Below are 17788 nucleotides of genomic sequence, written 5' to 3'. Positions count from 1 at the left end.
GAGGCCGAGGCGGGTGGATCATTAGGTCAGGAGTTCAAGACCAGCCTGGCCAAGATGGTGAAACCCCGTCTCTACTAAAAATACAAAAGAGTTAGCCGGGCTTGGTGGTGGGTGCCTGTAATCCCAGCTACTTGGGAGGCTGAGGCAGAGGTTGCTGTGAGCTGAGATTGAGCCACTGCACTCCAGCCTGGGTGACAGAGTGAGACTCCATCTCAAAAAAAAAAAAAAAAAAAAATGAAAAAATGATTTGAGTAGGAGGGGACAGCAGGTGGGAATACTTGCTTTTTTAAAAAAAAGACTTGATACTGTTTGTGAGAATTGCTGATTTAGAGATAATGACCTTGGGCAGTTTCTTAGCAGGGCAGGGGTGTTTTATTCCCCACACACATCAAATGACTGGCAGCTTTGTGTGATCCATATTCTGATTAGCTTTATATTTTAATTCAAAGCTGTTTCTCCTGGCGGGGCTCCATGCTTTGCTCTTGCTGCCAAAAACTATGGGGATGGTGCCAGTTGGTTTGGGGGGTTTTGATGGTAGTTTTTTCCACCACACAGAATATGTTCTTTCCTGTCAGCAGAGGTGCCTTTCAAACTGTGCATTACTGATCCTTTGAACATGCCCTCTGGAGTAGTCACCCCGAGTGTCTCCTCGGCTGTGTCTGGCGTGTCTGCTATTCTAGCAGGAAGGTGGACAGAAGCATAGGGGAGGAGGGGTAGGGCAGGGCCGCCTTGGGGAAGGTCAGAGCCTGGAAAGGGTGGGCATTGCTCCGGGGGGAGAAGTAGGGCTGTGATCCTTCAAGACCCTTCTCCGGCCTCCACAGTCGCCCCAGGGACTCAGTGAGGGCCTGCCATCCATGGCAGCCTCTGTCCGGGACTCACCGAATGCCCTTCAGCCTGGGCGGGATGTCTGGTGAACTGGATTTATTCTTCATCAACCTGAGTCAGATACTTGAGCTTGAAATGAAGTGCAGCCCTGCCAGGCCACTTCCTCCACCTCCATTGTGATTCCCAAAGCTTCTACCCCCATTGCCAACTCACCCTGTCATTCCAAGGTTTCAAAAACAATAACAGTAAACATCACCTGGCCTGCTAGGATGCTCAAGTTCATTTGAAATGGTTTAAATAAGTCAATAAAAAACCAGAAAAACATACAAATTAAGTTCAAAGAAAGGCTGAAGGAAAAGCTTATTTACATAACTTGCTCTTTCTTTATCAGCCTCAAATGAAGCTATGTCAAAATCACATCCCTGGCATGGGGGTCTGTTAGGAGCAGCAGGGAGCAGCCTGGTTGGGAAGCTTTTCTCAAGCACTGCCACACCATTGGGAGGGCACCCCTGGAGGGCAAGGCATTTGCCATTCTGTTTGGTTGTTGAGGTGCAGGCCCATGCAGGGCTCCCAGGATCTCAACTCCGTTGGTGAGAAGATTTTCAACAAAAAGCATCCTTCCAATTGAAGACAAGCCTAAGCTGATTTAGACAGAGAAAAACAGAATGTGGGGGAGCTTGCTTGGCATTGCCTGACCTAGCTGGGAGACAGGTGGAGTTCATCCCAAAGGGTGCTGGGTTTGTAATGTCTCTTGGTCTAAATGGGAGGCAAATACTTGGGGATTGTAATCAGGAATCCCAAGGCAACAGAGCCAGTTTGACAATGGCTGATGTGGGGGTAAAAACTGGTTACTGCTAATTTGGGGACTGTCAAAATCAGACATTAGAAAAAGCTCCTCTGTGCCACTTCAGCACAGCTCCTCTGTGCCTCTGTCAGCAGATGTGACTTTTAAACTGTGCATTAGTGATCCCTTCAACATGCCCTCTGGAGTAGTCACCCCCAGTTCTCCTCGGCTGTTATTCTAGCAGGAAGGTGGACAGAAGCATAGGGGAGGAGGGGTAGGGCAGGGCCGCCTTGGGGAAGGTCACAGCCTGGGAAGGGTGGGTGTTGCTCTGGGGAGAGAAGTAGGGCTGTGCTCCTTCAAGACCCTTCTCCGGCCTCCACAGTCGCCCCAGGGACTCAGTGAGGGCCTGCCATCCATAGCAGCCTCTGTCCGGGACTCACCTGGCACAGAGTGAGCCGATTCTCTGCAGGTCAACTGGCAAATGAATGTATTGTGTGGTTCGTCATTATATCCCTTACTCTTCAGAAGTTTCCCCTTCCTTCTTAAAACTGATCCCAGAAATTCTAGGAAACAAGGGTGGGGGATAAACAGCCCGGTGGTCACATAAACTGAATTGACAAAGGGGAAGGCTGGAGTGCAAGGATCCTGGCTTTGTTGGACTCATAATTCACTAGGAAAAGGAAAATGCAATTACCCAATTATTATTTATGGAGAGCTGGCTTTTTTTTTTCTTTTTTTTTCTTTGTAAAGACAGGGTCTCACTCTGTCACCCAGGCTGGAGTGCATTGGTAAAATCATAGCTCACTGCAGCCTCGAACTGTTGGGCTCAAGTGATCCTGTGGCTTCAGCTTCCTGAGTAGCTGGGACTACAGGCACAGGCCAACCACACCTGGCTAATTTTTGTATTTTTTGTAGAGATAGGGGTCTCACTATGTGGGCCAGGCTGGTCTCAAAATCCTGGGCTCAAACGATCTTCCTGTCTCAGCTTCCCAAGGAGCAGGGATTTCAGGTATAAGCCACCATGCTGGGCCCATGGAGCGCTTTCTCTATGCCAGATATTTAACATATTTCTTTCCTAATCATCAGAACCCAGGTGACTTTAGTAACGACTGTCTGGGAGATGAAACTGAAGCTCAGACAGGCTTAGTTACTGTTTTTCTTTAACGACTCCACACAGCTAGTTATGGTATAGCCAGGACCGCACCCCAAACCTGCTGGGCCTGCTCTCTACTATATTGAGCAGCCTGATTATCAAATAATGTGTTTTTACCACAATTAAAACAGGGTACTTTGATCATTTAAGCTTCCTGACAATTGTCCATCTGGGGAAGCAGGGGGAAGCCTAAAGATCCCTGCATAGGGAGAGAAGGTAGGATGGGAAGTAGCTAGAAATGTAAAAGTGGTACTAAAATCCACCTGGAGGCAGTGAAGTGCAGAATTAACATTGCAGGAAATTTAATGTCTGTTGGGAAAAGGACAGATGCAAGAGCTCTCCTAAAATACAACAGAAAAGAAGAGAGAGATGAAAACAATGGGGGTGAGAATACCAAATGAAAAGCAAAGAAAAATCAAACATTTATAGCTATTCCCAAGGAAGAGAAAAGCTAAATTCAAACAGATTATTTAAAGATACAGTCGTTGAAAACGTATGTTCTAAAACAAAACAAAACAAACCCTGTGAATTGCAGCCTGAAAGGAAAGTATTTACCACGTTCTGGATAAATATGAAAGCAAAGAGGCCCCATGGAAACATATCCATACATAACCCATGCATTTGTATCTTCTCTGTCACCAAATAGCAGGAGCCCCAAAATATGTATGTGTGGGCCATAAAAAATGTTTGGACTCCAATGCATTAAGAAAACTGCCTTTACAAAAGGTGGCAATTGCAAAACTTTAAGCCATGAATTTTTTTTTTTTAGTCTAAAAGTAGATTTCATGTCATATTAGCAAAGGATGCTTAATTCCAAAGCATTAGCTTTGGATAGGCAATTTTGGGTGGAAATGTCCCGGTGGTATTTTTGGTGGCCTGACTTACCATTGCCCATCTACTTTCTTCTTTCTCTGATCATTTTTTTCCTAACTTGCCCTATGTTTTCTCCATTTTTAGGGTAAGCTTTGGGCCAGAAAACACCTTGTTTTTTCAGATGGACTTTTGCTCTATTGCCAGGCCAGAGTGCAGTGGTCTCGGCTCACTGCAACCTCTGACTCCCAAGCTATCTCCTGCCTCAGCCTCCTGAGTAGCTGGGATTACAGGCATGTGCCACCAAGCCCAGCTAATTTTTGTATGTTTTTTTTTTTTTTAGTAGAGACGGGGTTTCACCATGTTGGCCAGGATGGTCCCGATCTCCTGACCTCGTGATCCACCTGCCTTGGCCTCCCAAAGTGCTGGGATTACGGGCATGAGCCACTGTGCCTTGCCAAAAAACACTTTTTGAGACTGCCTAGCACTGCTAGTGACATTTAGGGCCAAGCGACCTTCCTTGTGCATCCTACTGCAGCAGGGTAGGGCAGGAGGCCAGAAGCAGGGTACTTGCAAGTGAGCTGATGGGTTGTGAGCATCTGGCAATACGGTGGCAGCCAGAAAATCTTACATGACCATGGGAGGGAGATTCCAGAATTGTGGGAGAGAAGAATCTAGATGGGCAGGGAGTAGCATTTGGCCACAGTCCCAGTGAGTCAGGGTCTGCAGACCAGAGCCCCTAGGCTTGAGAACCAGGACAGTGACGTGAGGGCAGCGTTCCTAGACCCAGAAACCTTGCGCAGGCAGGTCAAGGAGCTGGGCTTGCGGAGGCAACAGGAGGAGGAGACCAGGGTCAGAGTTTGGACATCTTCACCTTAGACAGTAACTCAGGGTAGATGTAGGCAGGACAGAGACCACAGCACAGCTCAGATGACAATTCAGGCCTCCTGAACCCCATTCAGTTGAATTCAGTTTCTGAAATCTGTAAACCATTCTCCTTCCCTAAGAATTTCAAGTATTATCCGTGCCATCATATCATCCAACACTGGACAGTGTATTCCTCTATCAATCAATCAGCAACCAACAGGATAAACTAGTCCGGAACCCACATCTGCTCCCCTTTGTAATACTGGGTTAATTCAGTTGGACGACTTCCTGTTTTCTAAATCTTCCTTTAATAGGATGTTGCTTTGTGTAGTTATATCTGGATATGGCCACACTTATTTCCCACAAGATAACTGTAGGCACAGGGGGGTACTGGATTTTTTTTTCCCCCCCAACACGTAGTCTTGGTCTGTAGCCTAGACTGGAGTACAGTGGCGTGATCTCGGCTCACTGCAACTTTTGCCTCCCAGGTTCAAGCATTTCTCCTACCTCAGCCTCCAGAGTAGCGGAGATTACAGGTGCACGCCCCCATCCCCAGCTAATTTTTGTATTTTGAGTAGAGACGGGGTTTCACCATTTTGGCCAGGCCGGTCTTGAACTCCTGAACTCATGATCCACCCACTTTGGCCTCACAAATTGCTGGGATTGCAGGAGTGAGCCACCGCACCCGGCCAGTACTGGAATCTTACATCTTCCTAATTATTAGTGACAAGGGGGTACTTTCCATTCATTCCAGTGAGAAGCACTGGAACCTTAAAATTTCAGAATTGGATGAAAATAAAAAATATGATTTAACTGGGTGATCTTTATTTTGTTCAGAAGCAAAAACTGAGGCTCAGAGACAAAACGTCCCGTACAAGATTACACAGAAAATGGTGGGAAGAGTTGAGAAGTTTCTCAATAATGCCATGATTGTTGAATCATAAGAACAAAAGCCAAGAGATGGATCCTTACAATAGTTTAATAATATAAACCACACGGAACATTTCAAGAAAGAGTTAAACAGTGATCTGTGTTGAAAAGCTATCTCGACCTGGCATAGTGTCTCACATCTGTAATCGTAGCACTTTGGGAGTTTGAGGCAGGAGGATCGCTTGAGGCCAGGAGTTCGAGGCTGAAGTGAGCTGTGATCGCACTACTGCATGCCAGCCAGGGTGTCAGAACAAGACCCTGTCTCTAAAAAATAATCACCACCATCATCTTTCTCATTAGAACACACATGCCAACCATCCCCTTCTCTGGCTACATTTTACAGTCAGTGAGTGCTGTACGCAACCAACAAGCTTGTAACCACACTGCTGTATCATTCTGCTTTTATTAAAAGAAGAGTGTTGACCTACAGAGTTAGGCCAGAGGTACTAGCCAATCTCCATCCTCCAAGAAAAATGATCTCCAGTGGCTCAGACCCACCTCAGTCCCTGTCCAGAGGCCGTTCACCTGACTGGGACTGGACCAAGGTGGGTGCGGGGTCCAGGAGGGCGTAAGATTCCTGACGGGACAAATATGTGTCCCAGGGCTAAACAGAACTGGCTGGAATGTTTTTCTTACCTCCCATTTCTACTTCATTATGAAAATGGTGGACTGGGCAGCAATGAATGGGTCGATCTTGTGTGTCAGGTTATGTAATTATGTAAACGACTGTATTAGCTTTCTGGGGCTATAGTAACAAATCAGCATGAACTAAGGAGCTTAAAACAACACAAATTTATTCTTCCAGCTCTGGAATCTGGAATTCTGAAGTCAGGGCCATGCTTCCTTCTAAGGCTTGTGGGGAACCTGTCCCATGCCTCTCTGCTGGCGTCTGCTGGTGGCCGGCGATCCTTGGTGTCCCTTCCCTTCTGGCTCCATCACTCCAACCTGCCTCTTGTCCCCTGGTCTTCTTCCCACTGCATTTGTGTCTATTACCAAAAAACTCTCCTCCTAAGGAGGCAAGTCATTGGATTTAGGGTGTACCCTAATCCAGTGTGACCTCATCTTGACTATCTGCAAAGACCCTATTTCCAAACAAGGTCACATTCACGGGGATAGGGGGTTAAGATTTCACCATATATTTTGGGGGAACACAATTCAACCACCAGTAGCATCCAAACAGCCTGCTTATTCTGTTCTTGTCTAAGCACTACTGATAAAAGAAAAAAAATACACGTGTAGATGTTTTATCCTGTAGAGTATATCCAGGGGAGGCCAGGCCAGCCCTGGCCCCATTCTCCAGAACAAGGAAACAAACTCAGCGATGTTTGCTCACTTTCCTGCAGGTCCATCTGTATTTTTATGCATGTTAAGCCTCTCATCCTATGTTTTAAAACTTCTCATTCCATTTACATTTATGACTTCTGTTTTTCTATGTCTCTCATATCCTGGTTCCAACATGTACAATAAGTGAGGTGTGTTTTAAGCATCGTCTCAGCCAGGAAAGGCTTTTGCTACCATTCCAAAGCCAACATGAAACTTCATGTCAACAGGCCCCTGAAACCTCCTGAGATGATACAGAGGGAGTGCAGGGGTCATACAATCGTTCACAAAGATACTCGTTTTCAAGTACATCTTAATTTCTAAAAGGTTTCCATTTCTTCATTTGTTTTATTTTATGTACATCATTAAGGTCATAACCTTCGTGACAGGTACTTGCTGAAATTGAAACTCTTCTCCCTTTTGAGCAGAGGTCATTTTCTCTTGACATTGAATTCCAGTATTTGTGCAGAAGAGAGGTATCAATGAGGACTCCACGGATACTTTTCAGTTGATCCGTATTGGCTCTGCTGCAGCGTGATTTTGGCTTCACACATAAATGTTGCAGTGGCTTTTGAAATGTTGCAGTGGCTTTTGTCCAGGGGAAAGCCCAGTTGGAGGCTGTAGGATGACCCTGATGGAGGCTGTCACTCCAACAGCTCCAGGTAGTCAGGCAGCTGGTCATGCTGACCACAGGGATAGAGGAGGAGCTCCTTCCCCAGGGAAGTGATGGGTTCCTCCTGTCAATCAGAAGGCACAGGGTCAGATAGTGTAAGTTGTAACCACACGCTCTACCTACTTCCTCAGAGGACATCACTAGCTGCCTACCCATGATTTACACAAAGCTTTTGTGGTTTATGATCATCTTAAAAGGCATTTTATCTACACGCAGCCAGGTACTCTCTTTCCCTCCAGGGCTTGAGTTCTAACTTAAGGCTGTTCTCATAGGTCGGGGGTCCCCAACCCTAGGGCCATGGACCAGTACCAGTCTGTGGCCTGTTAGAACTGGTCTGTATAGCAGGAGGTGAGCAGTGGTGTGAAGCTTCATCTGTATTTACGTCTGCTCCCTGTAGTTCACATTATCGCCTGAGCTCTGCTTCCTCTCAGATCAGTGGCAGCATTAGATTCTCATAGGAGCACAAACGTTACTGTGAACCGTGCATGCAAGGGATCGAGGTTGTGTACTCCTTAGGAAAATCTAATGCCTGGTGATCTGTCACTGTCCCCCATCACCTCCAGATGGGACTGTCTAGTTGCAGGAAAACAAGTTCGGGGCTCCCACTGATTCTACACTATGTTGAACTGTATAATTATTTCATTATATATAACAATGTAATAATAGAAATAAAATGCATAATAAATGTAATGTGCTTAAATCATCCTGAAACCATCCCCCAACACTGAGTCCACGGAGAAATTGTCATCCAGGAAACTGGTGTCACAAAGGTTGGGGATTGCTGTCATATGTGATCCACGTGGGTACAGCTTTTCTTTTTTTTTTTTTTTTTTAGCATTTCCTGTATTCTCTGTCCCAGTGGGGTTCCCTGAGTATTTAAGGAAGAACTAGGTTCTAAGGTAAATGAAATGCGATTAACAATCCTGATTATCAGGAAGAATTATCAAAGACAAGCCCCCACCCCTGTCCCTTCCCCCAGTACTTGTGTCAGTCATTTTCTTTGTAATTGTCATTATTGTTAGAGCCGCTACAGGACAGTGACTGAGAAGGCAAATTAAATTTATGCATTGCTTCACCTTGTGATATTCCACCAAATCCGCCAAGGTGGCATGCTGCAGCTGGTCCACGCCCAGGAAGCTGTAGGCGTCTGCAGAGGCATCGATGAGGAAATGTTTACAGCCATCCTCCGACAGATAGGACAGGGCATAGCCTTTGATCCTTTCACTGACTCGGATGAGAAAACTGCCGGGTATGCCTGTGCTCAGAAGAAGTTCATTTGCTTTCTTGAGTGTGAGAATTCCTGTGGCAAAGCAAAAAAAGGCAGGTATTTCAGCCAAATCATTCCCCAAACTCCCCTCTGTTAAACCCAGCTGCATGGATAGAGAGCCAATGACACCTAAATAAGACACAATAAGAGCAATTTTAAGTCTGTTTTGGGCTTCTTAGGATTACGGAATATTCTTCTGGTATTTGCTAATTAGACATGAACAGGTTATAGAGGCAAACTGTATAAAAATCATGTACCATAAAACCTAAAGTATAATAATAATAAAAGAAAATAAAGAATTAAAAAAAAATAAAAATAAAAAAAAAATAAAAGCAGTTGTAAATTAAAAAAAAAAAAAAATCATGTATAGAAGTAGGTACACATGAGAGCTTAAATGTCAACCTTAAAAGAAGAATATATTTCTGGGCCAGGCGCGACGGCTCACGCCTGTAATCCCAGCAGTTTGGGAGGCCGAGGCGGGTGGATCACGAGGTCAGGAGATCGACACCATCCTGACTAATACAGTGAAACTCCGTCTCTACTAAAAATACAGAAAATTAGCCGGGTGCAGTGGCGGGCACCTGTAGTCGCAGCTACTTGGAAGGCTGAGGCAGGAGAATGGCGTGAACCCGGGAGGCGGAGCTTGCAGTGAGCTGAGATCACGCCACTGCACTTCCTCCAGCCTGGGCAACAGAGCAAGACTCCATCTCAAAAAAAAAAAAAAAAAGATATATATATGTATTTCTACTTATATACCCATTTAGAGCAACACACAGGTGTTTGACAGTTTATGAGGGTCTAGCCAAATGCCTTGATGGTCATCCTGGGAATGTTAGATCTGGGAGGGGATTTAAAGATACTCTCCCTAGGCCACCTCAGTTTACCAACAAGGACTCAATGGCCTGGGGAGTGATTTGACTTGGTCTAGGACAGTGGTTCTCAACCACTCGGACAAAGGTGTCTGAGAGACATCTTTGGTTGTCATGGATGGAGGATGTGGGTAGAGGCCGGGGATGTTGCTAAACAGCCTGTGAGACACAGAACAGCCCCACACTGCAAAGAATTATCCAGCCCCAGATAGCGGTAGTGCTGAAGTTGAGACTCCCTGGTGTGGGAGGCTCAGTAATTTAGTGACAGAGCCAAGTCAGACTCAGTTCTATAAAGTACCGTAGACTGTAGCTATTGCTAAATAACACTACACTGGCATTTAAATGAATAAAAATATATGTGTATCTTTATATGCATATATGAAGTTATATATAGACATAGCTTAAATGCCTCATGAATTCACACTCTTACTCCAGACCAGCCTTCTCCCCAGTTAGTCCAAACTCATGAGGTCTGACTCATGTTCCAAATTTTTTATTCCCATCATAATTTGTCGATGCATAGATAATGCTGTATAACTCATAGAGCAGAAATGCATCTTGGAAAGATGGGGAAGTCAATGAATTATTCAGTGAGCTGTGATCTGGGAGGGAGGAGCAGCGTTCTACGCGTGCCCTTTTTCATTTCAGCAAAGCTCTTGCCTTCTCTTGTTGGCTCCCTGTTGATACTCAGTACCTTATTATCAGGAAAACAAAACAATAACAGAACCACCTCAGGAAAAGGCAATGGGCTGCCATAGCCCTTTTGTCTTGTTAGTACAGTTGAGAAGTGAACTCTCTCCAGAGTAAAATAAAACCATGTCTGTTCTCTTTTCTGTAAACAGACCCTTGAATGACAGGAGGATTTTAAAAATTGTCTGTTTTGTCCTAGCCAAGATCATCTGACCAGCCCTTCTCCTGCTTCCTATTTAGAAGGACACAGACCCCAGGTGTCCCACTGCAGAGTCCCAGTGTATGAAGGTCAACCCAGTGTGAGACCTCCAGGTAAGAGCTGGGAGTGGGTGAAAAGGCCAGACAGTCTCCCCGACTTGCAGATAATCAATGTCCTCGAAACAGAGCAGGGCCTTTCTCCTAGGGGCAGTGGCTCTATTACACTCATTGCCAGCAGACAACTGATGCACATGCATTGCACGTATCATGTCCAGTCGCTTTTCCACCCCTTCCCCTGTGAGACAGACCCACTGGACACTCCAGGCTTACACTGAGAGTGCTCCTTAGTTCAGATGCTCCACTATCCACATGAGGTACTCAAATCATGGCTAAGTTCCAACAGATATGGGCTGCTCCTTCTGTTTGTCTATTTCCCCTTCCTAAGCATACCTGGTCCCACTGATAAGTTACAAATGACAACTGTACATTGTAACAAGGCACCAGGTACCACCAGCCCATGTGGGGACTGCACATGGCAAATCTCTAAAGACGCTGTATGAGACTGTCTCTGAAACCCAGGGATGTTTTTCAATGACCCTGAAAAGTCCCCTTCAGAAACAAGGAGCCAAGATTGGAGGAGAAGCAGCATCCTGGAAAAAGATTTCTCCCTCCTCCTAGGCTGACGGCTTACTATGAAATTCCAGGCTGTTTCAACAGATGGGGCAGATGTTATAATTTATGACATCTGGAAATTATCCAGATGAATCTGGATTCCTAAAATTAAAGCTATTCGGGAAAACTATAACCAAACCTGGGCTAAGGTCAAATTCCTTGTAAGATGAGGTTGTAGTTACTGTAACTGAAACTTTCCAAAAGCCCCTTAGCCTTACCCACAGATCTTGGTGCCATCTAATCTCCTGGGACACCAGGACCCAATCAAACGTGTTGTTGGCAAAGCACAGGTCATAGTGGAGAGTCCTTGTACACCATGGGACAGAGGGCAGGTTCCAAAGGGCAGTGCCCTGGAGACTAGGCTTTGAATGATCCAAGAGGTAGTTTGTCTTTGCTTTTTTTGCTTTGTAAGAGGATTACTATTCCTTAATAGCAAACTGGCTTGGTGCAGCTAAATACACAAGTCAGTGGACAATTTGTCATGAATCTATCAAGAGCAGCGTGTGCATTTGGGGTGTCCTGGCTGTGATTACTGCCAAGCAATGAGGTTCATCTGCTGGGATAGGGAATTCTTGAGCACAAAACCAAAATCCAATGTTAGATATTGATTACTGAGGACTCAATCAACGTTTTTTGTTTTTTTTTTTAAACAGTCACTCAAGCTGCAGTGCAGGGGTGTGATCTTGGCTTACTGCAACCTCTGACTCCTGGGTTCAAGCGATTCTCATTGCCTTAGCCTCCTGTGTAGCTGGAATTATAGGAGCCCACTAACATGCCCAGCTATTTTTTTGTATTTTTAGCAGAGACAGGTTTTCACCATGTTAGCCAGGCAGGTCTCAAACTCCTGGCCTCAAATGATCTGCCCACCTCAGCCTCCCAAAGTGCTGGGATGATAGTGGGATGATAAGCGTGAGCCACCACACCCGGCCTCAGTCAACCTAATGGTACCTGTCCCCTGAGTTGCCCTTTGCACAACTCTAGAATTCTGAAGCAGGGGTCTTAACCCCAGCCCCTAAAGGCTATGACACATTGGTGCTTCTTCCCTCTGACCTGCCCTCTCCACACAGCTTAAAAAAACCAAACCTGATGTCATAGGAGGATTTCTGTGCTAGAGAAAAACAGTATTTTTTTTGTCTTTTTTAAGACAGGGTCTTACTCCATTGCCCAAGCTGGAGCGATGCGGCACAATCTCGGCTCACTGCAGCCTCCACCTCCTGGGTAGCTGGGACTGCAGGCACATGCCACCATGCCCGGCCAATTTTTGTAGAGATGGGGTTTCACCATGTTGCCCAGGTTGGAATATGTTAGTCCATCAGTTTAGTGAAGCAGATTTTCACGATTTTCACCCAGGCAACATGCTGTTGATTTTAGAGTTGAATCCGGGCCGAGATTGGCAGAACTCTGGCAGCCCACAAGAAAGCACATGTCACTGCGTGAGGTCTGATGGGCAGTGTCTGGCCCTGAAGAACCTGGGGCAGAGCAGGAACTGAAACTCCTGAGAGCCTACACTCTATATACAACAGCACCAGCACAGGGGTCCATCGCAGCTGGAGGAGGTCCCACTCCTGTCTGTGTGATAATGAAAATATTGCCACATGTGCTACTGAACTCTGAAATAGGGCTTGTGATTCATTTTGATGTGAAAAGCCACATGCGTTTAGGGGCTACCCTAACTGGACAGCGTAGCTCTAAACCTCTCTACAATGAACATTTTGCCCAGGAAAGGCCCCGGGGAAATATTTTTTGCATAGCAGTCGGTAAACAGACCCAAGAGCCCAGAAGTAACTCAAAACCAGCAGGCTCCGGTTGGAAATCCAAGTGGCAGAGACTGCCCCACAGGGCAGTTCAATGGTATCCTTCTCCACAGCTTCCTCCTGGAAAACTCCTACTCACTCCACAAGATTCAACTCCAGAACATGACGTGTCCTCATGCTAGTCTAGGCAGTCAGTCTCAGTTTCTCCTAGACCTGCTGAGCACCTGCTCCCACCTCCATCTGAGCACTCAAGTGGTCAATGCAGGGTGTCACCTGTACTTATCTCCATCTGTGTACTCAGCTAGTTTTCACCTCTATCCAAGAATTCTCCAAGAATTCACAGAACCTTCTGCCATGACTGTCCTGCCTTCCCCGACTTCCTTGTGAGCTCCTAGAGGCCAACTACTCCATCTTATTTTTACACACTCAGCACCTGCCCCTTAGAAGATGACCAAAAAAGAGTTTAATGAATGCTTGTGTCTTATAATCAAGTCAGAAACTTCCTTCTGTGGGACATTTCCGTGCAGCCACTGCCTCTGTTCTCAGAATTGTGATCATAGGGGCAAGAGATGCATTTCATTTTCCTTTGAAGTGCCACGAGGTCTAATATTATTTGGGTACATCTGTACAACTTCCTGTGTCTGGAAAATATGTGTTTAAAAATCAGATGAAAGATGGCCAAATAAAGTTTGTATCACCTCCTTTCATCCTCACCGCAACCCTACATAGACATATTGTTATTATCCTCAAATAATGGGTGAGAAAACTTGCAAACCCTGCTTAAGGTCATTTGGGTAGGTCAGGAGAAGCACTGGAATTGGACCCAGGCTGGCTGACCTCGGAGCACATGCTCTCACCCATTCTCTCAGACAGAACACCTGCTTTGCACTGGCGTACCACACTGTTCAATGTACTTCCACTGCATTTTAGAGTTGTTTCCTCTAAAAAGCAGAGCTGATATTATCGTCATCTCTATTTTATAGATGAGGAAACTAACACAGAAAAGGCAAGTGCCCAAGCTTGCAGGATTAGCAAATGAAACTTCCAGGGCTCTTGTCTCCTATTCTGGGGTTTTGCTTTTAACCCACTATGCTTTTTAACCCACTAGGCTCATGGAATTTTCCTGGAATGGGGTGAAAATAAAATGAGTCTTTATTTCACAAAGGGGGGTTCATTTCTCACCTTGTCAACTTAAAGAAGATGCATTTTTCACTGGTTACGTATGTGTAGTATGCCTTGATGGGGGACAGTGCATCATTGATTCGTCCAACCTTTGAGCTTAGCATTCATGCTGCTGAGGCCTGAGAAGCTCCTTAATGAGTCAAGGATCAGAACTATTAGCGTTATTCATCCTCACTTCATTATCTTAAATGGCTAACACTTATAAACTGTGCCACACAGTTCTTCATGGTTTACAAATAATAACAGCAAATTACATGCACATATTGAGGCAGGAACAACCCTAGTGATCTGCATTATACAGATCAGGGACAGAAGGACAGAGTCATGTGACTGCCTAAGGCCACACAGCTAATTAATGGGGAGACTCAGATTTGAAGCCAGGCACTGTGGCCCCAGGGACATGCTCTTAACCACTACTTACTTACTTTCCCTTGGCATAAAGAAGTCAGGCATCATCATCTGGCTGTGTCAGAAGAAACTGTCCAGAAAGCATGTGATGCTACAAAAATAAAAAAGCATGTGATGGCCATGGCCAGGTGCCCTGTCTCATGCTGGTAATCCCAGCACTTTGGGAGGCTGAGGCGGGAGGATCACTTGAGACCAGGAGTTTGAGACTAGCCTGGGCAACATGGCAAGACCCCATCTCTACAAAGACCAACAAAAAGTATTAGCTGGGTGTGGTGGTATACACCTGCATTCCCAGCTGCTCAGGAGCCTGAGGTGGGAGAATCACCTGAGCCCAGATAGTCAAGGCTGCAGTGAGTTGTAATCACGCCACTGCATTCCAACCTGAGTGACAGAGCAAGACCCTTTTTTATAAAAAAAGCATGTGATGACAAAAGTTTGATGACAAACACATGGCTTTTAGAATATGAAATTAAACAGTAGAACCTCTTTTCTATTCAAAATCCCAAGTGAAACCCCCAAAGCAGAATCTCTCTTCTTAGGTTCTCACACACCCACTGTACCTGCCCCTTGCCTCTGAGGCCCCTCTAGGCAACCTCAGGACTCCAAGAGCAGCACAGGGAACTACAAGGGTCCAGTCCTGGGCATGTGTACTGGGAAGCCTGGGGCTCCCAGGCACAGCCACTGCCATATTGTGATAGTGTCAGCATGAGGACTCAAGTGCATCATCTGCAAAAACCCAAGTAAGAGCTTGGGGCTAATGGGCTGTTCTCCACATTACTGGCAAACATATTAACATTTTTGCAGGAAGCCTGCTGCACTGAGTAATTTATGAGAAAAGTCAGGTTCCTCCAGGAAAAAGCCAGCATTACATAGAATGTTCTGCAGAAAAGATAGCTCTTCCCAAATCCGAATTAATATGTGTAGTTTTAGCCTCTTTGTTTCATCTTCTCCAGCTGCTCTACAATCTGAACAAATACTAAGCAATTTTATAGGGGGACCATGGAGAATAATTTGGACAAAACGTGCTTTGCTTTAATGACATTAATGTAGGTGAAGCCTTCATGCTAAAAGGAGTCCTGCCCGGGAATGGACTTCCAGCTGTCCTTCTCTGCCACACACCAGCAGTGATATATTATTGTTGCTGGCCACAGCCTCTCCACTCCATAAAATGTGTGAATCATCCATGTAAATGAGGCAGGATATATATGTCATCTGAGGTTTAAGAACAAAAAGGCTTTGAGAAATCACATAAGTAACTACTCTGTGCTCAGTGAAGACAGAAGCTTGAAAATCCCTTTGTGAAAGGTGGACAGAATATTGATGGCCCCACAATTAAATCTCCATTCTTCAGCAAAATAGTAGAAGGACAGATGATCACTTAGGGGCAGTGACTCAGGTCTGCTAAGATCTTTGAAAGAAATTTTGGGAAGCCTCCATGAGCCCTTCTTAATGCAACCTATTCAGTGACGTATGCTCTGTCAGGGGTGGTATCTGGTCCCCATTTTGAAGGAGCTGTGTATGAAAAACTGTCAGGAGTAGAAGAAGGGAAGTTGGGAGGAGTGAGACACAGGATTCTACCTTAACAACCATCTCTAGGGAACAACAATTCCAGAGAATACCTCCAAGAGGTTCAGAGTGACCCTCTGAAGAGTCAGTAGGATATATCAAAAAATGGAAGGAATCAAAATAGCTGAAGTGTGGCCAGGCATGGTGGCTCAGGCCTGTAATCCCAGCACTTTGGGAGGCCAAGGTGGGTGGATCACTTGAAGTCTGAAGTTCGAGACCAGCCTGGCCAACATGGTCTCTACTAAAAATACAAAACTTAGCAGGGTGTGGTGGCCCATGCCTTGTAATTCCAGCTACGTGGGAGGCAGAGGCAGGAGAATCGTTTGAACCTGGGAGGTGGAGGCTACAGTGAGCTGAGATCGCATCACTGCACTCTAGCCTGTGTAGCAGAGCAAGACTCTGTCTCAAAAAAAAAAAAAAAAAAACAGCTGAAGTGTGAACTGTATTGCTATCCCACCAAAGTAAAAAGGATGTGCTTGCTAAGTAGATTAAAATATAAAATACTGGGACCAAAGCACAAGGAGGGCAGTTTCAGTTGTATGCCATGACAGCAACAGACAGCCATAAGAAACAAATCAAGATGGAAAGATTTAATCAACAGTCTAATTACATCCACATTTGAGTAAGAGTGTTCATTAAATTTCAGAGGAATAATGATCAACTATTGATAAAGCAAATATGTGAATTTTTGTCTAAATCATAGACTTGTTTATACACAGATTTCTTTTTACCCATCTTCCCACTCCCAGTCCCTGCCAGTTTCTAAGCTCCAATATATTGCTATATTTTTAGCAGAAGTAGGAAAATGTTGATAGAATCAAGAAATGAACCTGTGGGTTTCTGGACAGAAGTTCAGATCTCAATTTTATTTATTCTTTGGCCCTGTCTTGGGGAACTTTAAAAGCATGTTAGTGGGTAAAATGAATTATGTATCTACACACTTTGGAGACTCATAATCTGAAGCCAGAATAACTGGGATGACTCTTCAGTCAGCAGGAAGTTAAATTTGGCCAGAAGGACTTTCCAACGCTACTTACTTAGTTTACAAATATTACAGACTGTAAGGTCTTTCTTAATGTTGGAATCTGGCTATCAGATGCAAGAATAAAATGAATAAAACAAGGATTGCATTTGAAGGTCAAGACAGTCTGGAACTGAAAAAATGGGAGTTCGAGGACAATGGGATAAGAAGAGATAAAGGATGACAAAATCAAGCAGACTTAAGCAATTACAATATTTAGAAGATCATAAATCTAGAAAATGGTAGCTATTACTTTAGCAATGTTAAGACTCACCCCTGTCTCTTTGCACCATCCCTCCCAAACCCAAGCTCAACGCTCAACCTTAACCTGCAATGTCCTGGCAAACTTACCCAAAAAACTTTATTCTCTGTTGGTGAGGGTGTTGACCCTCTGTCCTTCCAAATTACTGTTGCCTTCTGAGGTGACCACCTAGCTTTTAAAGACAGGCCCTAAATAAACACTTGTAGAAATAACACAGGGCAGTTTTTGCAGTAACTACAATCTATTTTATTGAAGTGCTGCTTGCTTACACTGTTACTCAAAATGATATGAAAAGAAAGGGGAACAGGAAAGATGAACTTAAACTGCACAAATCTGATAAACCAAAATAACAAACACCACCTATTAGGTACTATTCCAAGCACTTTACATAATATTAGCTGATTTACTTTATAAAAACAACCCTATGACATAGATGTATTAGTATTATCCTCATTTTACAGAGAAGAAAACCCAACTCAAACCTAGGTAATCTAGTCATTACATTTTAAAAATCCCTCCCCCTTAATTTTTTTCCCC

At 44.8% G+C, this 17788-nt stretch overlaps 1 protein-coding gene across 4 annotated transcripts in view; it reads right to left on the bottom strand.

The window, feature by feature from the left end:
* Positions 1-5753: 5753 nt before the first annotated feature.
* The window catches only part of SH2D4A (SH2 domain containing 4A), an 82601-nt gene continuing 70566 nt past the window's right edge, over positions 5754-17788 (bottom strand). For all 4 annotated transcript variants that reach the window (XM_054499198.2, XM_054499200.2, XM_054499199.2 and 1 more), the window contains 2 exons: positions 8439-8662; positions 5754-7426 (listed from right to left, as the gene is read on the bottom strand). In XM_054499198.2, the coding sequence (XP_054355173.2) occupies positions 7334-7426; positions 8439-8662 (317 nt within the window). In that variant the 3' untranslated portion in view covers positions 5754-7333. The remainder of the gene's footprint in view (positions 7427-8438; positions 8663-17788) is intronic.

The sequence above is a fragment of the Pongo pygmaeus genome, chromosome 7 (genome assembly GCF_028885625.2).
Source record: "Pongo pygmaeus isolate AG05252 chromosome 7, NHGRI_mPonPyg2-v2.0_pri, whole genome shotgun sequence".
Lineage (NCBI taxonomy): Eukaryota > Metazoa > Chordata > Mammalia > Primates > Hominidae > Pongo > Pongo pygmaeus.
Note: the sequence above shows the minus strand (reverse complement) of the source record. Positions and strands in the feature narration are given on the sequence as shown.